This window comes from Myxine glutinosa, chromosome 5 (genome assembly GCF_964187855.1).
Source record: "Myxine glutinosa chromosome 5, kmMyxGlut1.1, whole genome shotgun sequence".
Lineage (NCBI taxonomy): Eukaryota > Metazoa > Chordata > Myxini > Myxiniformes > Myxinidae > Myxine > Myxine glutinosa.
The window spans coordinates 72,169,299-72,195,291 of NC_136265.1; the positions used below are offsets into that span (position 1 = coordinate 72,169,299).

The window sequence follows — 25,993 nt, forward strand, 5'->3', positions numbered from 1 at the left end:
GTAGAGATTGATTGAAATTTGTCTTTTGTGCTTTGAAACATTGTATTTATTAATGAATAAACTTGCGTTTAGTTTAAGTAAAAATTTACTATATAAATATGATAAGTTCTGAAGGATATTTAGAATTTCCAGACTCTCCATATGATAAATTAGAGAATTGTCCAGCTTGTGATAGAATAGGGCTTAATAATGAGGGTTCATATAAACAATGTTTATTCTGTGATTATATTCTAATTAATGATAATAAGAAATATAAAAAAACATATAACTCTTTTAAATTAGAACCAAAAATGAATTACTTTACAAGATTAATAAGAGAGATGAATGTTAAGCATTATGGTGATAATACACCATTTCTTACAAGGAAAGAGACTCTTTGTATTGAGGAAATGTATAAGGGTTTAATGATATTTATTATTCAAAATAATTTTAATGGAAATGTTAATACAAGATACTATATAAATAAAATAATGAATTATTTTGAAATTAAACCCGAACTCAGGATAAAATATAGAGTTTCTAAAATAGCTCAAAAAAAGTTAGATGACTTGTTTTCCAAATATATAAATGAATGATTTTTTACCCGTTTGGGAAAATAAGATAAAGTTTAATAACCATAAAAACATTCCAAATTCATTGAGATGTCTAATAGTTGGTTCAAGCGGATGTGGGAAAACCTGTTTACTTTTAAAGATGCTCCTTGGTCCTAATTTTTTAGATTATGATAATTTAATAATTTTTACAAAGTCAAGTTTTCAACCCGAGTATCAACTACTCTCACAGGGTTTTAATGCAGGTCTTAAAAAGGAAGACATTATCGGTTTATTTAAACTTCAAAACAAACTGAATGATTATAATATTGAAGATATAATACAATTATTTTGTGATACACAGAAATCAAAATCGAAACCCATAACTTGTATTCTCAGTGATAATACGGATGATATACCTTCACCTCAAGATTTAGATAAATCAAAAAAGAACCTCGTCATCTTTGATGATTGTGTTAATGAGAGAAACCAAACAGTAATGGATAGCTACTATACAAGAGGGAGACATTCTTCTTGTAATTGTATATATCTTAGTCAATCATATTTTCAACTCCCTCGACGCTCAATAAGAAACAATGCCAATACTTTTATTTTATTTAAGTTAAATTCAATAGATGTAAATAATTTTTGGAGAGATAATTGCTCTACGTTATGTAGTAAAAAAGAATTTGAAAATTATATGAAACACACGATTGGAAAATATAAATATATTGTTGTGAAACAAGATGAGATACTAAATGATATTTTTCAATAAATAAATACAGAAAATGAATACCGAAGAAAGAGAAAGAAAGTTTAAGGAACATCAACAATTAGTTTCAAAAGTTGTTAAACAACAGGAAGAGATAAAGAAGAAACGGAGACAGAAACTAACTGGTGAAGAAGCCTTTGAAAGAAAACAAGAGAAATTCTTTAAACCACTTTTGAAAACTCAACACTCACCTACAGTTCCCACGGTAGAATTTACTCCGAAAAAACTTCAAATGCTCAAAGATTTTAGTCAGATAACAAAACAAGAACTTGGTGAATTAGAATATGATGACGAGGGATTATTTCGGAAACTTGAGCAGGTAAATCAACCCCCTAATTATGTTGTGGAAGCTCTTCAAAACAATGAATATTCGGCGGGTTCAAAAACCAGAGCAGGTCTCATTCCAACAGAAGAACCAGCAGTGTTTCATCTTGTGGAAGAAAAGGTATTGATATTTAATGATGAATTGATGTTCTTGAGTTCTACTCAACCAAATGTTAAATTAACTCCAAGATTAATGTTTCTTCTAACAAACCCCGGATTCAGCGGTTCAAAATATTTTGAGGAACCACTTGATATGGAAAGAGAGGAAGATAGGGTATATATTGAGTTGTTAAATGCACTTGATTATGGAGTTTCTGTTGCTGGTAAAAGTAAGAAGAATGAGAAGGAGAAACATATTATTGATGCTTTAAGTAAACTTGGTTCAGGTGTTAGTTTTCTTCCAAATGACCCATCACAATTAGTTAATAGGCTATTATTGTTGTTAGGTAGTAAGAAGGCTGGAAACAACAATTGTTTTAATGAATCCTCAGCCATTTTAGATCAGTTGATGAATATGAAAATAATTAATAAATGTCAATACAAAGATATTTTATTAGATATTAAATAAGATGAGAAGCACAATTCTTAGTTTTAATTTCACAACGAGCGATTACACAGCTTCATTCCCTTACCCACTACAACTTGACCCCCTTACCTCATATGAGGCATCTTTGTTGTCAATGGAAACTTACAATACCCTTTTTAATATCACAGAGAAAAACAACAAGTTTAGTTATAATCCAGGCACTGCCTACAAAACTATAACTGTTTCACCTGGAGCTTACGAGATTTCTCAAATATCTTCAGAAGTCTCTCGCCTTATGAAAGAAAAAGGTGATGAACCAAAAAATATTGTAATAGATATTCAAAAACACACTTCAAAATCAACTATTAAACTTAAAAATAATTATAAAGTTGATTTCACGATTGAAAATTCGTTTAGAGAGCTATTGGGTTTCTCTTCAAAAAAGATTGAAAATAACGGGACGTTTTACAGTGATAATGTTATCCAAATATCCTCCGGTATAAATTCAGTATTAATTCATTGTGATTTGATTGATGGTGCTTATAACGATGGAATAAGAACAAATACAATATTTTCATTCAGTGCATACTCAACCCCGATTGGTTATAAATTTAATATGGAACCAAAAAATCTTGTCTATTTACCTGTGTCAGGAAAAACCATATACAGAGTAAATTTTAGGATAACCGACCAAGATAATCGTATGATATCCTTTAATGATGAAATTATATCCATCAGAATTCACCTACGTGAAGTTTTTCAATAAATAAATAATGGTTATTGTGAGAAAACACGAGTTGGGAAAATATAAAATAATTACAGGGGAGGGCATGTTCCTTTCACCAGACTATACAAGGTATGTGGGTAGAGGATACTATAAACCTAAGAGACAACGAGGTGTAGGTCATCAATTTCGAAATAAAGGAGATGGGATAATTGATACTCTAATGGGTATTGGTTCAACCATCCTTAAACATAAAGACCTAATTGGTTCAACTGCTTCTGCCGTGGGCTCCGTTGCGGGTGCTATAAAGAGTATAAAAGATGCTCAAAAGGAGTCTCATAAATTACAAGCAATCAAAGAAATAAAAAAAGGTAAAACTCAACTATCTTCACAAGAACGACAAAAAATCATTAAAATACTTGGGTCAGGGTTTCAACAATTTTAATGCTATATAAATACAAGTATGGAAGCGATTGATAGTATCTATGATTTGGATGATACGATTATCATTTCAAACTCCACTAAAAAGGAAGACTATTTTAAGGTAAATGCTATAACAGGAACAGACTGGAATTCAAACGGAACAAAAAGTTTTGAAATAAATAATCAACAAACTTACTTGAATATAGCTGATAGTTTCTTGCTGTGTAAATTTAAATTCACTAAGGCTGCGAATAATACTAATGCTACACTCGTAAATGATTTCTTCTGGAAAATGTTTGACAGTGTCCGCCTGTATATTGGAACACAAGAGGTTGAAGCGGTTGATTATGTCTCTGCTACATCTGAAATGATGAAATTTACACTATATTCGTTTAGTGATAGAATGGGTAAGGGAGCTGTTGAAGGTTTTATTCCTGATATGTCAACGGGTACAAACGCAGACCCTGGTTATAGTCAAAGGAAGTCAATGTATAATGATGAAACAAAAGCAGTGAATAGTTTTACCGTAGCAGTACCTCTTAAAGGTATATTTGGATTTTGCGATTATGATAAAGTTTTGTATGGTCTTAAAATTAGATTTCAACTACAAAGGAATGATAATGTAAATAGGTTGCTTTTTGGGGATGAAAATGCTTTTGGAGACAACAATAAATTTGTTATTAATGATTTGTGTTGGTATATCAGTGAATATACTCCTAATCTTAAAACGGAAGAGATGTTAAATAGAAGACTTAACTCAAAGAAACCGCTAAATGTATCATACCTTAAAAGAAGATGTCAACACGTTAAACTGGAACACACTACCTACACTTGGAATTTGGGTGTTCTTCAAGGAAAGCCACGATACCTCTGGCTCATTTTTAAAAAACCAGATGGAGAGGACGGTACTAATAAGAATAATGCGCTGAGTGATAATGCTAAGGTGAAACAACTTCGGGTTTCTCTTGATGGCACATTTTATCCGCGAGATAGATTGGAAATTGATTGGGAAAAAAATGATTATGCGGAAGCCTACAAGTCCTACCAAAAGGTGTGTGAAAGTAATGGTAATAATGATCCTATTTTGGATATGGTTGCATTTAAAGGTTTATATACAATCTACGCAATTGACCTGAGTTCTCAAAAGGAAACTATAAAGTCTAATCGAGTGGATACTTCTCTATACATTGAAAGAGGGGAGAATGAAGAAGTTGATGCTTATTGTTTGCTTTTGGAGGAAACAGAATTACAGATTAATACAGATAATGGTGTTATGATTAATATCACATAGGTTTTTTCTCATAAATAAATGGTTGGGGTATATGTTAATCAAATCAATCTTAATAAATTAACATCTTGTATTCAAAATCAAAAGCCTTGTATTATTAATGTTAATACAATTCAAAGAAAAGGAGCTGTAAGAATTGATGTTTTACTCACACACACACAAGTAAAAACACTAAATGATGCTGGATCACTTAAAATTAAAATGACGAAACCTATGTTAAAGAAATATTCAATAGACGAGTCAAGAGGAGGATTTCTCCCGTTTCTAATTCCTTTATTTGCTGGTTTAAGTGCGGCGGGAGCATTGACTGGTGGTATTTCAGCAGCGGTAAAAACTGCTAACGAAAGGAAGGCACAACTAAAAGCTCAAAAAGAATTGGAAAGACATAACAAGGAGTTGGAGAAACAAATTAGTGGAAGTGGTGTAATTGTAGATTTTGCTCAAAAACTTGAAAGTCTACCTGATAAAGCTAGATTGTTGGTTGGTGATATGCTTTCCTCTATCGCTCAAGCGGGTGTTAAACTAACTAAACGGGGTAATGGATTGTATCTTTCTCATAAATAAATGGATAAATGGTTTAAACAATTTGGAAAGAATACAACGTCAAATATAGAACTAGCCAAGTATTGTAAAACACTAAAAATTGATAATGTGGTAATCTGTATGAGAGATGAATTAATACATATAAATAAGAATACAAAGAATATTATTATGAATTTAGACACACAGAATGGTTCTCATTGGGTTTGTATTCATAATAGTCAGGATAAATATTATTTTGATAGTTATGGTATGCCACCACCTGTTGAAGTAATACAATTCTTACAGAATGGTGTTTATCAAACATTTCAAGTTCAAGAAATTAATTCTAAATGTTGTGGTCAATTATGTTTATATGTATTATTTCAACTCAACAATAATGAAAAGTTTTATGATATCATTTTTAATCTAATATAAATGACTTATGTTGGAAAAGATGGTTCTATCTTTGGAAAATCCTCTCAGGATATTGATTTATCAAATTATTATACAAAGGCACAGGCTGAACGACAAAAATATAGTGTAAGTAAAAATATTAATATGAAGAATACTTATAAATTAATCAATTATCCAAACCCTACAGATGCGAATGACTTAATTAGATTAAGTGATTTATCACAATATATATTTTTAAAGAAAACAGCACGTTTTGTGAAAGAAGTAAAATTTACAACCACAACACCTGGTTATACTGACCATACACCTTTCCTCATTGAATTTAACTACCTGCTTACAATTGAATTTTATAAAGAAGGACATTTAGTTAATATGCGAATTAATAAATGGGGGTATGATATGCCTGATTTAGGGTATAATTGGTCTTTTTCAATAAACATAGAAGACCTACATGATTTAAATCAGTCTCGTAAAGAAGAATATTATCCACTTGGTGAAGATAAGGATTTATGTGGAAGTACAATTAGTAAACAACAAATACGTGATTTTAAGAAAATAAAAATATATGATAGTATAGCGATGGTTCGCATGACAAAGAAGGAAGGTAATGAGATAAGGATAGAAAGCCGAGGAATACAAACCGATTTGGTAGTGGGAAGATGGGGTGGTATTACCTGTCATAATATTAATCTCACATATATTTCTGATACATAAATGGCAGGAAGAAGACTACAAGAGAATTATAATTTTTGTATTCAAGGATACCTACAAGAAAAGGGTGCTCGGTATTACATACCTTATGATTTGGAGCATATACATGGGAATTTTGTCATTAAAAACTGGCCTTATACTGATATTGTTAAACCCACAAATAGAGACTTGTTTAAAATATTAAATAAAAATGAACTTCTCAAAGTTATGAAATATAAAACTCTTTTAGAAATCGTCAACAAATCTTATTGGTATCCTATTATGAGAAAAATAATTATAGATACAAGAATATCTCAAAATCCAGATGAGTATATGTATAATATTCTTTGGGGTTCAAACTCAAGGGTAGCAAGGGATGAGGAAGGAGTTGAAGAAGAGAAGGAGGAAAGAGAGAAAAAGGAGAAGGAGGAAAGGGAGAGGGAGGAGAAGGAGGAGAGGGAGAAAAAGGAGGAGAAGGAGGAGAGGGAGAAAAAGGAGAAGGAGGAAAGGGAGAAAAGGGAGAAGGAGGAAAGAGAGAAAAAGGAGAAGGAGGAAAGGGAGAGGGAGAAAATGGAGGAGGAGGAGAGGGAGCAAAGAGAGAGGGAGGAAAAATATAAAAAGATGGAAATCACTGAGATTCATAAAAGATTGAGTGTATTAAAGCAAATAAATCAATCTCAACGCACCGAAGAGGAAATTAAAGAATTAACAACTCTTATGAAGATAATGGTTTCAAAAATAAGAACGTCAATGTCTTCAATTTCAGAGATTTAAACGAGAAAGTGGTGAAGAAGAAGAAGAAGAAGAAGGAAAAGATTATGTGATTGATGATGTTGGTGTCATTGACTTTAGTTAGTTTTTATTTGTAAATAAATGGAGGAGAGAGTGAAGGCATTCCTTAGGATTCTTTATGTTTTAAAAATAAAGATTGAAATGTATATGTTGAAAACCAAAAAGGTTTTGATACTCTGTCGGAATTTTTCTGATAAATAAATATGAGTTATTGTCTCAAATGTAAAAAGAAAACTAAATCTAAAAATATCTCTTATGTTAAAGCTAAAAATAATAGAGTTTATCAAAAAGGAATATGTCAAGTATGTGGCTCTAAAAAGTGCCAATTCATCTCTCCTAAAAGAGGAGGAGACATACAAAAGTTTCTGTCAGGAAGTAAATTTACAACAACTGGAATTCCAGGGGAATTACACCTTCCAGGGTATTCTTTCTGTGGTCCAGGAACAAACTTGGATAAAAGATTAGATGAGGCTGACAATCCTAAACCTTGGTCTAAACCTACAAATAGGGTTGACGAAGTGTGTATGAAGCATGATATTGCTTATGGGAAAACCACTACGTTGACTGAAAAACATAAAGCCGACAGCGAAATGTTGTATAATTTGTCTTTGATACAAAATCCAACGTTGAGAGAGAAAGTTGATAGGTTTATTGTGAGAAATTTGATAAATGCTAAATTGAAACTTGGTCTTGGTTATTCCTCAAAAAACTATTAGGCTCTAATGATGCCATCAAGACTGAGGAGCTTTTGGCTGAAGAATTACACAAACCTATAATCACAAAGTTTAAAAGAAGGAAGGTTTATTCTAAATACACTGACCACATATGGTCCGCTGATTTAATTGAATTGAATAATGACAGGGGATACAGGTATGCTTTAACCGTTATTGATTTGAGGAGTAGATTTGCCTGGGTTGTCCCTTTAAAAAATAAAAGGGGTGATACTTTAATGTTAGCCTTTAAGCTAATATTTGATCGGGATAAAAGGAAACCAAAGAAGTTATGGACTGATGAGGGAACAGAGTTCTATAACAAAATATTCATGAAATTTCTTAAGGGGAAGGGTATTAAATTATACAGCACCTTTAATGAAGGAAAGGCAGTTGTTATTGAGCGTTTTAATCGTACTTTAAAAGAGAAATTATATAAAAAATTCACACAACTCGGTTCTCAAAAATGGGTGTATTTAATTCAGGATATTGTAGATGATTACAACAATACAGTTCATTCATCAACAAAATCAAAACCATCAGAAACATTTACAAAATTAGAATATGAAAAGGAGATTAATTTGAGAAAGCCCAAGTTCAAAGTTGGTGATATGGTAAGAATATACAAATGGAAAAGCCATTTTGAGAAAGGTTATACACAAAAATGGACTCGTGAATTATTTAAAATCATTGATGTAATGGATACAGTCCCTTGGACCTACAAATTATATGATTTAAATGGAGAGGAAATCTTGGGTTCATTTTACTCGCAAGAATTACAAAAAACAAAGCTAATAATTCATTAAACAACATTTCTATTCACCCCACCCAGATTAGCTAATTTAATTAGTGGTAATAAAAAAAAATTTAAATAAATTAAAATCATAAGCCACACCCACACAGACCACGCCCACACAGACCCCGCCCACACAGACCCCGCCCACACAGACCCCGCCCACACAGACCCCGCCCACACAGACCACACCCATCATCCCCCACCCCCAGTGCGTCCCCCCACCCTTGATCCCCCCTCATCCCACCCCCACCTTCCCCACACACACAAGGGGAGGGGAGGGGTGGGATGGGGGAAATCAAGGGTGGGGGAACGCACCCCCTTCCTTCTAACCTTTATTCTTTTCTTGTAATTAATAATTAAATAATTCTGGACAAAGCATATATATATAAATAATATTTTAAACAAAAGCTTCATATTACAAAAACATTTTCCTTGAGGTATTATACATTCAACTTCTTCCCAGCACAAATCATCAATCTCTTCCCAACATAAGACAAAGGTAGTTTCAACAGCAGCAGATATCTTCAGGTTTGGAATCTCTTTCTGTCAAAGGCAAGAGGACAAGAGGGGAGAGAAAATATTACACACACACACACACATACACACATACACACATACACACACACACACACACATACACACATACACACACACACACATACACACACACACACACACAAGGATATGAGGATATTGGGATACATACCTCTAAAAAATCGAGCTTTGTGTTCAAGTGGTCGAGTTGAAAATTTAGGGTACCACATGTTGACGGGAAATAACCACTCTTTGGAAAATCAAAATCGTCCCACTCCAAGCTTTGGTCTTCAAGGCTGCAAACAAAATAAGGAGAAATTACTATGTTGAAGTAAGCTTGACAAAACATCACACACACGCACACACACATACACACACATACACACACATACACATTCACACATACACATACACACACACATTCACAGATACATACACACACACACACATACACACACGAACGCACACACAAACACATACACACATTCACAGATACATACACACACACACATACACACACACACACACACACACACACACACACACATTCATAGATACATACACACAAGAACACACACATACACATACACACACACATTCACAGATACATACACACACATACACACACGAACACACACAAACACATACACACACGAACACACACACACACACACACACTAAGGCAGCGTCGTTTAACACAAATGTATTAATATTTAGTATCTTACCTTGCATATGAATCTTCCAAGAATGGTGAAACAGGCAGGTTGTTCAAGTTCATTTCGTTTTGCAACTCTTGAGATTCTGCAGTATTTTCATTCCAACCAGTTTGAAGTTCTGCCAGGATATTCGCATTGCTGTAAAGATAAAGGAATATTAAGTCATTTGTTGTATAATTAATCCCATACAAAGCTTTAAACACTTTAATTTTAAATGAAACTTACCTTGGTGAGTATTCTTCTTCTTTATCAGAGTAAAGGATGGAGTAGTAAGACATGTCGATCCCCAATGATCAAAATTGAATTGAACACGTTCTTTTATAATGAACAAAATGTATTTTCTTGAAATGACGACATGCAGTCATTTCGGGGAAGCCCTGAGCGTGTGTGAATAACAGGAAATAAGACAATGAAATCTTTCTGGGAAGTTATCCAAGTCATTGAAACAACGTCATTTCTCAAAAGCGAAGAATTAATAAAAAAAGGTTTGAGTATGGTGATGGAAGTTGGAGGAGAATTAAATTATTTCCCACGCATAAACAAATATTTGTAGGGTCGTTGTTTGAGTGGGCCATATTCACCAGATGATATTAAGAGTAAAAGGTTAAAAGGTCCATGAGGTCAGAAGGATCACAGGTGTTTAAGTGGTCTAATGAATAAGGATAACATGTCAAAAGGTTAGAAGGTTCGTAAAGAACAGGGTGAGAGAAATATAGGTGTTTAGGGTCAATGAGGGAGGGAAAGAATTAATATGGAAGTGAATGGGTCAAAGATTAATCTGCCAGATGATATGTAGAAGAAGGATGATAGGTCTATAAGAGAAAACAAATATTTGTAGTGTTTGAGTGGTCTAATGAACAACATTAAGGATAGGTACTACAGACAAAAGGTTCATAAAGATGAGGGTGGGAGAAATAGAGGTGTTTATGATTTTTGAAAAAGACAAGGGGGTAAATGACATTAGATAGGGATTTCCCATGTTAAACGGAGGTGTCCCAGAAGCAACATTATTACACTACTTGTGTTGGTGCAGGAAACCACTTTTGCACTTGTATTAGTGTGGAAAAACCACTTTTCGCACTTGTGTTAGTGTTGAAAAACCACTTTTCGCACTTGTGTTGGTGCAGGAAACCACTTTTGCACTTGTATTAGTGTGGAAAAAACACTTTTTGCACTTGTGTTAGTGTTGAAAAACCACTTTTCGCACATGTGTTTGTGTTGAAAAACCACTTTTCGCACTTGTGATAGTGTTGAAAAACCACTTTTTGCACTTGTGTTAGTGTTGAAAAACCACTTTTCGCACTTGTGATAGTGTTGAAAAACCACTTTTTGCACTTGTGTTGGTGCAGGAAACCACTTTTGCACTTGTATTAGTGTGGAAAAAACACTTTTCGCACTTGTGTTAGTGTTGAAAAACCACTTTTCGCACTTGTGTTAGTGTTGAAAAGCCACTTTTCGCACTTATGTTGGTGCAGGAAACCACTTTCGCACTTGTGTTAGTGTTGAAAAACCACTTTTCGCCCTTGTGTTGGTGCAGGAAACCACTTTTGCACTTGTATTAGTGTGGAAAACCACTTTTTGCACTTGTGATAGTGTTGAAAAACCACTTTTCACACTTGTGTTAGTGTTGAAAAACCACTTTTCGCACTTGTGTTAGTGTTGAAAAACCACTTTTCGCACTTGTGTTGGTGCAGGAAACCACTTTTGCACTTGTATTAGTGTGGAAAAACCACTTTTTGCACTTGTGATAGTGTTGAAAAACCACTTTTCGCACTTGTGTTGGTGCAGGAAACCACTTTTGCACTTGTAATAGTGTGGAAAAAACACTTTTTGCACTTGTGATAGTGTTGAGAAACCACTTTTCACACTTGTGTTAGTGTTGAAAAACCACTTTTCGCACTTGTGTTGGTGCAGGAAACCACTTTTGCACTTGTATTAGTGTGGAAAAACCACTTTTTGCACTTGTGATAGTGTTGAAAAACCACTTTTCGCACTTGTGTTAGTGTTGAAAAACCACTTTACGCACTTGTGTTGGTGCAGGAAACCACTTTTGCACTTGTATTAGTGTGGAAAAACCACTTTCCCCACTTGTGTTAGTGTTCAAAAACCACTTTTCGCACTTGTGTTAGTGTTGAAAAACCACTTTTCGCACTTGTGTTGGTGCAGGAAACCACTTTTGCACTTATATTAGCGTGGAAAAAACACTTTTTGCACTTGTGTTAGTGTTGAAAAACCACTTTTCGCACATGTGTTTGTGTTGAAAAACCACTTTTCGCACTTGTGTTGGTGCAGGAAACCACTTTTGCACTTGTTAGTGTTGAAAAACCACTTTTCGCACTTGTGTTAGTGTTGAAAAACCACTTTTCGCACTTGTGTTAGTGTTGAAAAACCACTTTTCGCACTTGTGTTGGTGCAGGAAACCACTTTTGCACTTGTATTAGTGTGGAAAAAACACTTTTTGCATTTGTGATAGTGTTGAAAAACCACTTTTCGCACTTGTGATAGTGTTGAAAAACCACTTTTCGCACTTGTGTTAGTGTTGAAAAACCACTTTTCGCACTTGTGTTAGTGTTGAAAAGCCACTTTTCGCACTTGCGTTTGTGTTGAAAAGCCACTTTTCGCACTTATGTTGGTGCAGGAAACCACTTTTGCACTTGTATTAGTGTGGAAAAACCACTTTTCGCACTGGTGTTAGTGTTGAAAAACCACTTTTCGCACTTGTGTTGGTGTTGAAAAACCACTTTTCGCACTTGTGTTAGTGTTGAAAAACCACTTTTCGCACTTGTGTTGGTGCAGGAAACCACTTTTGCACTTGTAATAGTGTGGAAAAAACACTTTTTGCACTTGTGATAGTGTTGAGAAACCACTTTTCACACTTGTGTTAGTGTTGAAAAACCACTTTTCGCACTTGTGTTGGTGCAGGAAACCACTTTTGCACTTGTATTAGTGTGGAAAAAACACTTTTTGCATTTGTGATAGTGTTGAAAAACCACTTTTCGCACTTGTGATAGTGTTGAAAAACCACTTTTCGCACTTGTGTTAGTGTTGAAAAACCACTTTTCGCACTTGTGTTAGTGTTGAAAAGCCACTTTTCGCACTTGCGTTTGTGTTGAAAAGCCACTTTTCGCACTTATGTTGGTGCAGGAAACCACTTTTGCACTTGTATTAGTGTGGAAAAACCACTTTTCGCACTGGTGTTAGTGTTGAAAAGCCACTTTTCGCACTTGTGTTGGTGTTGAAAAACCACTTTTCGCACTTGTGTTAGTGTTGAAAAACCACTTTTCGCACTTGTGTTGGTGCAGGAAACCACTTTTGCACTTGTAATAGTGTGGAAAAAACACTTTTTGCACTTGTGATAGTGTTGAGAAACCACTTTTCACACTTGTGTTAGTGTTGAAAAACCACTTTTCGCACTTGTGTTGGTGCAGGAAACCACTTTTGCACTTGTATTAGTGTGGAAAAACCACTTTTTGCACTTGTGTTAGTGTTGAAAAACCACTTTTCGCACTTGTGTTAGTGTTGAAAAACCACTTTACGCACTTGTGTTTGTGCAGGAAACCACTTTTGCACTTGTATTAGTGTGGAAAAACCACTTTCCGCACTTGTGTTAGTGTTGAAAAACCACTTTTCGCACTTGTGTTAGTGTTGAAAAACCACTTTTCGCACTTGTGTTGGTGCAGGAAACCACTTTTGCACTTATATTAGTGTGGAAAAAACACTTTTTGCACTTGTGTTAGTGTTGAAAAACCACTTTTCGCACATGTGTTTGTGTTGAAAAACCACTTTTCGCACTTGTGTTGGTGCAGGAAACCACTTTTGCACTTGTATTAGTGTGGAAAAACCACTTTTCACACTTGTGTTAGTGTTGAAAAACCACTTTTCACACTTGTGTTAGTGTTGAAAAACCACTTTTCGCACTTGTGATAGTGTTGAAAAACCACCTTTTGCACTTGTATTAGTGTGGAAAAACCACTTTTCGCACTTGTGTTAGTGTTGAAAAACCACTTTTCGCACTTGTGTTGGTGCAGGAAACCACTTTTGCACTTGTATTAGTGTGGAAAAAACACTTTTTGCACTTGTGTTAGTGTTGAAAAACCACTTTTCGCACTTGTGTTAGTGTTGAAAAACCACTTTTCGCACTTGTGTTGGTGCAGGAAACCACTTTTGCACTTGTATTAGTGTGGAAAAAACACTTTTTGCACTTGTGATAGTGTTGAAAAACCACTTTTCGCACCTGTGTTAGTGTTGAAAAACCACTTTTCGCACTTGCGTTAGTGTTGAAAACCACTTTTCGCACTTGTGTTGGTGCAGGAAACCACTTTTGCACTTGTATTAGTGTGGAAAAACCACTTTTCGCACTTGTGTTAGTGTTGAAAAACCACTTTTCGCACTTGTGTTAGTGTTGAAAAACCACTTTTCGCACTTGTGTTGGTGCAGGAAACCACTTTTGCACTTATATTAGTGTGGAAAAAACACTTTTTGCACTTGTGTTAGTGTTGAAAAACCACTTTTCGCACATGTGTTTGTGTTGAAAAACCACTTTTCGCACTTGTGATAGTGTTGAAAAACCACTTTTTGCACTTGTGTTAGTGTTGAAAAACCACTTTTCGCACTTGTGATAGTGTTGAAAAACCACTTTTTGCACTTGTGTTAGTGTTGAAAAACCACTTTTCGCACTTGTGTTGGTGCAGGAAACCACTTTTGCACTTGTATTAGTGTGGAAAAAACACTTTTCGCACTTGTGTTAGTGTTGAAAAACCACTTTTCGCACTTGTGTTAGTGTTGAAAAGCCACTTTTCGCACTTATGTTGGTGCAGGAAACCACTTTTGCACTTGTATTAGTGTGGAAAAACCACTTTTGCACTGGTGTTAGTGTTGAAAAACCACTTTTCGCTCTTGTGTTGGTGCAGGAAACCACTTTTGCACTTGTATTAGTAGTGTAATAATGTTGCTTCTGGGACACCTCCGTTTAACATGGGAAATCCCTATCTAATGTCATTTACCCCCTTGTCTTTTTCAAAAATCATAAACACCTCTATTTCTCCCACCCTCATCTTTATGAAACTTTTGTCTGTAGTACCTATCCTTAATGTTGTTCATTAGACCACTCAAACACTACAAATATTTGTTTTCTCTTATAGACCTATCATCCTTCTTCTACATATCATCTGGCAGATTAATCTTTGACCCATTCACTTCCATATTGCCCCTAAAGACCTCTATTTCTCTCACCCTGTTCTTTACGAACCTTCTAACCTTTTGACATGCTATCCTTATTCATTAGACCACTTAAACACCTGTGATCCTTCTGACCTTATGAACCTTTTAACCTTTTACTCTTAATATCATCTGGTGAATATAACCCACTCAAACAACGACCCTACAAATATTTGTTTATGCGTGGGAAATAATTTAATTCTCTTGCCACTCTCTTCACCATCTAATATATTAACAAAAAATATGTTTGAGTTTGGTTCTTTATTAAGATATTTTAACTGAGCTAAGATAAAATGGTAAACCTCCCTCAATGTTCTTGTTTGAGCACCTCCAGTGCCACATACCATTTTAAAATTAAAGTATATATTTTCCTGACAACCATCAAAGTTTTCCGTCCACTCAAAAATATTTCCATCTTTTTTACCCAATTCACCGGTATTTAAATTAATTCTCTTATTTGTTTTGTGAATTTTTTTACCAGTTGCCTTTTCAATTATACCTATTTGATATTTTTCACATTCATTATGTTTTCCATTTATATACCAAGGTTGATTACACCTCCACTCTTTAGTCTGGTTGATACTTGGTTCTATCATTTATATAATAGTAAAAAAGGCGGCGGTAGCCCGTTAAAATCCCCAACCCCCCCCCCCCCCCCTTTTTAACTTATCACTTATATATATCTTATCACTTATATATATCTTATCACTTATGTATATCTTATCACTTATATATATCTTATCACTTATATATATATCTTATCACTTATATACTTATATAACCATAAGGGAGACTATCAATTCCATTTTCTAAAATAAACCTCTTATCATCAAAAGCCCCCAATGCTTTCTTATTTATCTCTTCTGAATATAATTGATGTTTATAACTTCTTATTCCATTAATCTTTCTAAACTCTTCTTTCTTTGTTGTTAAACAGTTATAATAATCCTTAAAGTTTATTGTTTCTTTAATAACATTTTTCTTTACACCTTTTAACTTCTTATCAGTCTTTTCAACGTTATTCACAATGTATTTATAAGCATAAGCCTTTGACCTCAATCCCACAAATTCACTCATAACATTTCCTCCTAATTCATCCTTGAACTTTCCAATCACCTTTTTATTTTTAGAAGAGAACAACTCACTCTCTGGACTGTAATTACTCGTGTCATAGATATTAATGTCTCTTTTCATGTCTGAATAAACATCGTTGGTATTAATTTTCAAAATAAAACTATCTGTATCCATATAAAGTAGATTAACATCATTTTGATATTTCTTCCTCAAGTTATTATAAAAGTAATCATACATTAATGACTTTGATAAATCAAGAATTGTTGTTCCAATATAAATAGGTTTGTTCATTTCAATACTCTCTTTAATCAAATGGATCGCACAAAAGTTCTCAGTAAAGACCTCAGCTCGAGTAAAACTCGGTCTATTAATTAATTTTGATGCTTGTTCCCAAGATGTTGATAGTCTGATATTTTGTCTTTTCCTCACATTCTCCATAGTCTTACCAAAGACCGCATTATTCATCAATTTATAAAAGTCTTTCTCAAAATCTGTTTTTGACTCTGTTCTTCTTTGTGTATTAAAATCAATGTACCCCTTTAACCAATGACTTTGATTGAACTTTAGAACCCTATGGATCTTCTCTACTCTTAGACCTTTTGATAAATATTGTCGCAAATTTCTTTGGTGTAGAACATAATTTTTCTTGTTATATAATGTAGTAAGTAATTTTTCTGTTGATTCACCTATATCAAACGATCGTTGATAATCACTCAACCATTCTTTCTTTGGACTTTCTTTCTCACAAGCAAATGGGAGATCTTTGTGTAGGTTATGGAGTTCCTCTGGATATTTTAAATCAATTTCAAAATAATAACCAACTTTTTCTTCATCCAATTCTTTTTGTGTAGAGATACATACATCTTGTAAAACGTTTTTGTAGTCTTTTTCCTTTACCCATCTAAGTTTTCCATAAGGAAGAGCCTGAGACATTGCCCAGCCATACAGGTTGTTCGCGTCATAGTACATCAAGTAAGAACTCTCTTTCGTTGGATCATAATTTGGAAGATATTTGTTATTTGCTTTTGCGTATCTACTCGAGCAGACTTGTGAAATTCCACCTCTTTTTGCCTTTTCAATCATCAAAAGCATATCAACATCGGTTATCAAATCCAAATCTTGTTTTGTCATTTTCAACATCGCACTCCAGGCCAATCCAGGTGCTGTGTAGTAGTGAGCAGGATCCAATCCATATCCAGTGCGACAAACAGATCTAAAGGCTTCAAATACATCGGCCAATAAAAGCACATCAGTTTTGAGATACAAATCGTGATACTCGCCAAGATTCTTGATGTTATATTTTTCCCAAACATTTTGTGCGTGTACATAATCTTTATCAGATATATGACTATTATTTAATTTGTTATAGAAATTTTCTTTTGAAGGAAGTTGTGTTTCATTGAATCTCTCAAATGAGTCCATATAGTCATAGGGGTAAATTCCCTTTTGTGTTAGAAAATCTTTATCTAAAAAATACTCTGAAAGACATGGAAACTCTTTTAGATTTTGAACCAAGTTAACCAATGGACTTGCCATGAATTTAAATGTATCAAGAAATCTGATATGAGTAATAGGAGATGTGTGAATTGTTTTTGTGAATGAAATGTATTTCTGATCCGTGTTTGGAATTGCTGAGATACTTCCAGAAGTCTTTGAGAGTTCCTTGATAAATAGATGTGTATCATAATGAGCGTTGTTATGAAGAAAGACAGGAATGAAAGAGGGGAGTTGATAATTAATATTACAACTTTGATGAGCCGGACCTCTATATTTACCAGTGAGATGACAATGGTCTCTAACCTTTAGACCTTTACCAATTTTCTCCTCACAAATATGACAGACATTGTTTTTTATAAATTCCCTTTTTTCTTTACTTGTTAAGGACATTGGTTTATTGGTTTCTCTCATTATCTTGGTTAATCGAACACAGTCTTTTTCTAGTCGTTTCACAAACTCCTCTGGGGTATTTGAGCCTCTATACATCTCTAACTTGTTATATTTATCACCAACGGATGATTTGATATAATAACAAAAACCACAAGGAGTATGTTTTTGATATTTATTTGTGTATGATTCTTTTGGATCTTGAGAAGCAGTATCAATTTTTTCTAAAATACTTTCAAAATCAGCATATATAACAAATGGATGTTTGATCTTTTTATTTTCATCTTTGAATGTGATCTTTGAGCCTTCTTTAGGCATATTGATTACCGTTGATTTATGTTCGCCACAATAATTTGAATGTTTATCTAATCTTTCTTGTGAATTGAAGAAGTTAAGACAACGCAAACAAATATATATTTTATTTGTTCTCTTACAGACTTGTGGTTTTATTAATTTAGCAATATCTTTGATGTATGTATAATGTGAATTTTCGTCTGAATTAAAATATAGAAGATTAATATGAGTTTGTTTACAATTGTCAGAAAGCTTTAAAACCTGAATGTTGTTTGTTTCTGTTAGACCATAAACATTAACTGATAAATTATTCATCTTTTCAAATTTAGGAATATCATTTAAAGTCATCGGAAACTTTAGATCTTTCGTATTTAATGTATTCTCATATTTTTTATAATGAGATACTCTTTCATCATGAAAATGTGGAGGATGTAAGTGTGCTAAAATAGACCAGAGAAAACATTTATTGTCTTTATTTTTGATATTGATAACTGCTTTTCTATTTTTGATAACACTGGGTAAATCAATGTAAGAAGAAGCTTTTAGAGGATCTGATTTAAGAATATGAATGTCTATGTAAATAATTTTTCCTATATTGAATCCACTTCCTACGATTGAATTATCCACATCTTGCTCTTGTTTAATAAGTTCATCATAGACTCCTGATGTTTTAAAATCTTGATATGAAGATATAAAGTGTGGCTCAGTTCTCATGTATGGTGCATCTATAACTCCTTCATCCTTTGTCATTTCTAATTTTACTCCCATATAAAATTTAAGTGGTTTCATTTCCTTTAGTGTTTTTTCAATCAACGTTTGAACAGCAGGTTTAACTATTTCTACAGCATCAACTATAGACTCTGGTTCAGGAGGTTTGAAGTTAAAGACTCTTATTTTAATATGTCCTTTGAATGCTCCATCAGAGTTTTTAGTTGTGATAAAATTTGATAAATGTAGATTTGTTTTAAGATGTATTTTGAAGCCTTTCTTGAGGATATTTTTATTACATGTAGAACAGTGTTTTGTTTCAGGTGGAAGAGGGGAAAGTTTGTTTAAAATGTTGTATGTATGTTTTGCGGTGAGAATATGTTGTTTATAATATTTTACTTCCTTCTCGCAAGTATCACAATAAACCATATTTATAGCGTGAGAAAACGTGGTGTTTTATATATATCACTGTGCTTAAAATAAAACACTTTTGAGCTTTACAGCTCCGTTTTATATATATCACTGTGCTTAAACTAAAACACTTTTTCACTCAGAATCATCTAAGTCATAACTATCACATGAATACTCAGAATCATACTCAGAGTCATCAATAAAGCTACTCTCATAACTATCATTTGAGCACAAACTATTAGTATCATAACTATCATCTGTGTTCAATGAAATACTATCATCACCATCAGCCAAGTTCAATGAAATACTATCATCACTATCGTCCGAGTTCAATGAAATAGTAAAATCTTCACTGCTGTATTGACTCATATTTAATTAGCAAGAAAAATATTCCCATCAATATCTATATACTTTCTTTCATTAACAGATTCAATCTCTACAATTTTTATATCAAAAGTTATCTTTAAATAATCTCTAACTATCATAGAACGAAATGACATTTCACCAGAAATATTAACATCATTCATTTTACTTAGATCTACACCCTTTGGATTATTAAAGAAAATACAAATGTCTCCTCTAGAATTATTAATGGTCTTATCATTCTTTTTCAAAGTATCGTGGTCAATCACTTTTTCAAGCTTTGAATAAATTGCCAGGAGTAGAGGAGAAACTTTTGTTAGATTTACTTTAATGGATGTCTTTCCAGGTATAGTTAGAGCTCTTCCTTTAAATGAAATAGAGGGGCTCATGTTATTTTCCATAACTGGTTTTACCCAAAAATTTCCATATTTATCTTTGTTCAATTTAACATCTTTGACATATTTTTCTATATCTTCCACCGAAGTAGAGATTGATTGAAATTTGTCTTTTGTGCTTTGAAACATTGTATTTATTAATGAATAAACTTGCGTTTAGTTTAAGTAAAAATTTACCACATAAATATGATAAGTTCTGAAGGATATTTAGAATTTCCAGACTCTCCATATGATAAATTAGAGAATTGTCCGGCTTGTGATAGAGTGGGGCTTAATGATGAGGATTCATATGAACAATGTTTATTCTGTGATTATATTCTAATTAATGATAATAAGAAATATAAAAAAACATATAACTCTTTTAAATTAGAACCAAAAATGAATTACTTTACAAGATTAATAAGAGAGATGAATGTTAAGCATTATGGTGATAATACACCATTTCTTACAAGGAAAGAGACTCTTTGTATTGAGGAAATGTATAAGGGTTTAATGATATTTATTATTCAAAATAATTTTAATGGAAATGTTAATACAAGATACTACATAAATAAAATAATGAATTATTTTGAAATTAAACCAGAACTCAGGATAAAATATAGAGTTTCTAAAATAGCTCAAAAAAAGTTGGATGACTTGTTTTCCAAATATATAAATGAATGATTTTTTACCCGTTTGGGAAAATAAGATAAAATTTAATAACCATAAAAACATTCCAAATTCATTGAGATGTCTAATAGTTGGTTCAAGCGGATGTGGGAAAACCTGTTTACTTTTAAAGATGCTCCTTGGTCCTAATTTTTTAGATTATGATAATTTAATAATTTTTACAAAGTCAAGTTTTCAACCCGAGTATCAACTACTCTCACAGGGTTTTAATGCAGGTCTTAAAAAGGAAGACATTATCGGTTTATTTAAACTTCAAAACAAACTGAATGATTATAATATTGAAGATATAATACAATTATTTTGTGATACACAGAAATCAAAATCGAAACCCATAACTTGTATTCTCAGTGATAATACGGATGATATACCTTCACCTCAAGATTTAGATAAATCAAAAAAGAACCTCGTCATCTTTGATGATTGTGTTAATGAGAGAAACCAAACAGTAATGGATAGCTACTATACAAGAGGGAGACATTCTTCTTGTAATTGTATATATCTTAGTCAATCATATTTTCAACTCCCTCGACGCTCAATAAGAAACAATGCCAATACTTTTATTTTATTTAAGTTAAATTCAATAGATGTAAATAATTTTTGGAGAGATAATTGCTCTACGTTATGTAGTAAAAAAGAATTTGAAAATTATATGAAACACACGATTGGAAAATATAAATATATTGTTGTGAAACAAGATGAGATACTAAATGATATTTTTCAATAAATAAATACAGAAAATGAATACTGAAGAAAGAGAAAGAAAGTTTAAGGAACATCAACAATTAGTTTCAAAAGTTGTTAAACAACAGGAAGAGATAAAGAAGAAACGGAGACAGAAACTAACTGGTGAAGAAGCCTTTGAAAGAAAACAAGAGAAATTCTTTAAACCACTTTTGAAAACTCAACACTCACCTACAGTACCCACGGTAGAATTTACTCCGAAAAAACTTCAAATGCTCAAAGATTTTAGTCAGATAACAAAACAAGAACTTGGTGAATTAGAATATGATGACGAGGGATTATTTCGGAAACTTGAGGAGGTAAATCAACCCCCTAATTATGTTGTGGAAGCTCTTCAAAACAATGAATATTCGGCGGGTTCAAAAACCAGAGCAGGTCTCATTCCAACAGAAGAACCAGCAGTGTTTCATCTTGTGGAAGAAAAGGTATTGATATTTAATGATGAATTGATGTTCTTGAGTTCTACTCAACCAAATGTTAAATTAACTCCAAGATTAATGTTTCTTCTAACAAACCCCGGATTCAGCGGTTCAAAATATTTTGAGGAACCACTTGATATGGAAAGAGAGGAAGATAGGGTATATATTGAGTTGCTAAATGCACTTGATTATGGAGTTTCTGTTGCTGGTAAAAGTAAGAAGAATGAGAAGGAGAAACATATTATTGATGCTTTAAGTAAGCTTGGTTCGGGTGTTAGTTTTCTTCCAAATGACCCATCACAATTAGTTAATAGGCTATTATTGTTGTTAGGTAGTAAGAAGGCTGGAAACAACAATTGTTTTAATGAATCCTCAGCCATTTTAGATCAGTTGATGAACATGAAAATAATTAATAAATGTCAATACAAAGATATTTTATTAGATATTAAATAAGATGAGAAGCACAATTCTTAGTTTTAATTTCACAACGAGCGATTACACAGCTTCATTCCCTTACCCACTACAACTTGACCCCCTTACCTCATATGAGGCATCTTTGTTGTCAATGGAAACTTACAATACCCTTTTTAATATCACAGAGAAAAACAACAAGTTTAGTTATAATCCAGGAAGTGGATATAAAACTATAACCGTTTCACCTGGAGCTTACGAGATTTCTCAAATATCTTCAGAAGTCTCTCGCCTTATGAAAGAAAAAGGTGATGAACCAAAAAATATTGTAATAGATATTCAAAAACACACTTCAAAATCAACTATTAAACTTAAAAATAATTATAAAGTTGATTTCACGATTGAAAATTCGTTTAGAGAGCTATTGGGTTTCTCTTCAAAAAAGATTGAAAATAACGGGACGTTTTACAGTGATAATGTTATCCAAATATCCTCCGGTATAAATTCAGTATTAATTCATTGTGATTTGATTGATGGTGCTTATAACGATGGAATAAGAACAAATACAATATTTTCATTCAGTGCATACTCAACCCCGATTGGTTATAAATTTAATATGGAACCAAAAAATCTTGTCTATTTACCTGTGTCAGGAAAAACCATATACAGAGTAAGTTTTAGGATAACCGACCAAGATAATCGTATGATATCCTTTAATGATGAAATTATATCCATCAGAATTCACCTACGTGAAGTTTTTCAATAAATAAATAATGGTTATTGTGAGAAAACACGAGTTGGGAAAATATAAAATAATTACAGGGGAGGGCATGTTCCTTTCACCAGACTATACAAGGTATGTGGGTAGAGGATACTATAAACCTAAGAGACAACGAGGTGTAGGTCATCAATTTCGAAATAAAGGAGATGGGATAATTGATACTCTAATGGGTATTGGTTCAACCATCCTTAAACATAAAGACCTAATTGGTTCAACTGCTTCTGCCGTGGGCTCCGTTGCGGGTGCTATAAAGAGTATAAAAGATGCTCAAAAGGAGTCTCATAAATTACAAGCAATCAAAGAAATAAAAAAAGGTAAAACTCAACTATCTTCACAAGAACGACAAAAAATCATTAAAATACTTGGGTCAGGGTTTCAACAATTTTAATGCTATATAAATACAAGTATGGAAGCGATTGATAGTATCTATGATTTGGATGATACGATTATCATTTCAAACTCCACTAAAAAGGAAGACTATTTTAAGGTAAATGCTATAACAGGAACAGACTGGAATTCAAACGGAACAAAAAGTTTTGAAATAAATAATCAACAAACTTACTTGAATATAGCTGATAGTTTCTTGCTGTGTAAATTTAAATTCACTAAGGCTGCGAATAATACTAATGCTACACTCGTAAATGATTTCTTCTGGAAAATGTTTGACAGTGTCCGCCTGTATATTGGAACACAAGAGGTTGAAGCGGTTGATTATGTCTCTGCTACATCTGAAATGATGAAATTTACACTATATTCGTTTAGTGATAGAATGGGTAAGGGAGCTGTTGAGGGTTTTATTCCTGATATGTCAACGGGTACAAACGCAGACCCTGGTTATAGTCAAAGGAAGTCAATGTATAATGATGACGCAAAAGCTGAGAATAGTTTTACCGTAGCAGTACCTCTGAAAGGTATATTTGGATTTTGTGATTATGATAAAGTTTTGTATGGGCTTAAAATTAGATTTCAACTACAAAGGAATGATAATGTAAATAGATTGCTTTTTGGGGATGAAAATGCTTTTGGAGAAAATAATAAATTTGTTATTAATGATTTGTGTTGGTATATCAGTGAATATACTCCTAATCTTAAAACGGAAGAGATGTTAAATAGAAGACTTAACTCAAAGAAACCGCTAAATGTATCATACCTTAAAAGAAGATGTCAACACGTTAAACTGGAACACACTACCTACACTTGGAATTTAGGTGTTCTTCAAGGAAAGCCACGATACCTCTGGCTCATTTTTAAAAAACCAGATGGAGAGGACGGTACTAATAAGAATAATGCCCTGAGTGATAATGCAAAGGTGAAACAACTTCGGGTTTCTCTTGATGGCACATTTTATCCGCGAGATAGATTGGAAATTGATTGGGAAAAAAATGATTATGCGGAAGCCTACAAGTCCTACCAAAAGGTGTGTGAAAGTAATGGTAATAATGATCCTATTTTGGATATGGTTGCGTTTCAAAAACTTTATACAATCTACGCAATTGACCTGAGTTCTCAAAAGGAAACTATAAAGTCTAATCGAGTGGATACTTCTCTATACATTGAAAGAGGGGAGAGTGAAGAGGTTAATGCATATTGTTTGCTTTTGGAGGAAACAGAATTACAGATTAATACAGATAATGGTGTTATGATTAATATCACATAGGTTTTTTCTCATAAATAAATGGTTGGGGTATATGTTAATCAAATCAATCTTAATAAATTAACATCTTGTATTCAAAATCAAAAGCCTTGTATTATTAATGTTAATACAATTCAAAGAAAAGGAGCTGTAAGAATTGATGTTTTACTCACACACACACAAGTAAAAACACTAAATGATGTTGGATCACTTAAAATTAAAATGACGAAACCTATGTTAAAGAAATATTCAATAGACGAGTCAAGAGGAGGATTTCTCCCGTTTCTAATACCTTTATTTGCTGGTTTAAGTGCGGCGGGAGCATTGACTGGTGGTATTTCAGCAGCGGTAAAAACTGCTAACGAAAGGAAGGCACAACTAAAAGCTCAAAAAGAATTGGAAAGACATAACAAGGAGTTGGAGAAACAAATTAGTGGAAGTGGTGTAATTGTAGATTTTGCTCAAAAACTTGAAAGTCTACCTGATAAAGCTAGATTGTTGGTTGGAGATATGCTTTCCTCTATCGCTCAAGCGGGTGTTAAACTAACTAAACGGGGTAATGGATTGTATCTTTCTCATAAATAAATGGATAAATGGTTTAAACAATTTGGAAAGAATACAACGTCAAATATAGAACTAGCTAAGTATTGTAAAATACTAAAAATTGATAATGTGGTTATTTGTATGAGAGATGAATTAACACATATAAATAAGAATACAAAGAATATTATTATGAATTTAGACACACAGAATGGTTCTCATTGGGTTTGTATTCATAATAGTCAGGATAAATATTATTTTGATAGTTATGGTATGCCACCACCTGTTGAAGTAATACAATTCTTACAGAATGGTGTTTATCAAACATTCCAAGTTCAAGAAATTAATTCTAAATGTTGTGGCCAATTATGTTTATATGTATTATTTCAACTCAACAATAATGAAAATTTTTATGATATCATTTTTTATCTAATATAAATGACCTATGTTGGAAAAGATGGTTCTATCTTTGGAAAATCCTCTCAGGATATTGATTTATCAAATTATTATACAAAGGCACAGGCTGAACGACAAAAATATAGTGTAAGTAAAAATATTAATATGAAGAATACTTATAAATTAATCAATTATCCAAACCCTACAGATGCGAATGACTTGATTAGATTCAGTGATTTATCACAATATATATCTTTAAAGAAAACAGCACGTTTTGTGAAACAAGTAAAATTTAC

The 25,993-nt window shown here is 33.0% G+C and overlaps 2 protein-coding genes across 2 annotated transcripts in view; one reads left to right on the top strand and one right to left on the bottom strand.

Annotated features, from left to right (window-relative positions):
- Positions 1 to 25,993, top strand: part of LOC137427457 (uncharacterized) — a 261,772-nt gene that overhangs the window by 65,415 nt on the left and 170,364 nt on the right. The window lies entirely within an intron of this gene.
- On the bottom strand, positions 8,698 to 10,381 carry LOC137437064 (uncharacterized). Its single transcript, XM_078778174.1, has 4 exons — positions 9,987 to 10,381; positions 9,771 to 9,899; positions 9,218 to 9,341; positions 8,698 to 9,054 (listed from the first exon to the last, which is right to left on the bottom strand). The coding sequence occupies exons 1-4, from the start codon at positions 10,037 to 10,039 to the stop codon at positions 8,704 to 8,706; spliced, it is 657 nt and encodes a 218-aa protein (XP_078634300.1). The 5' UTR covers positions 10,040 to 10,381; the 3' UTR covers positions 8,698 to 8,703.

Excerpts from the sequence above, each read along its gene's own strand:
- LOC137437064 (XM_078778174.1), bottom strand. The coding sequence starts at position 10,039 with ATGTCTTACTACTCCATCCTTTACTCTGATAAAGAAGAAGAATACTCA. Across the intron at positions 9,900-9,986 it reads GAAGAAGAATACTCACCAAG|CAATGCGAATATCCTGGCAG; the intron begins GTAAGTTTCATT and ends TTATCTTTACAG. Across the intron at positions 9,342-9,770 it reads TTGGAAGATTCATATGCAAG|CCTTGAAGACCAAAGCTTGG; the intron begins GTAAGATACTAA and ends TTTTGTTTGCAG.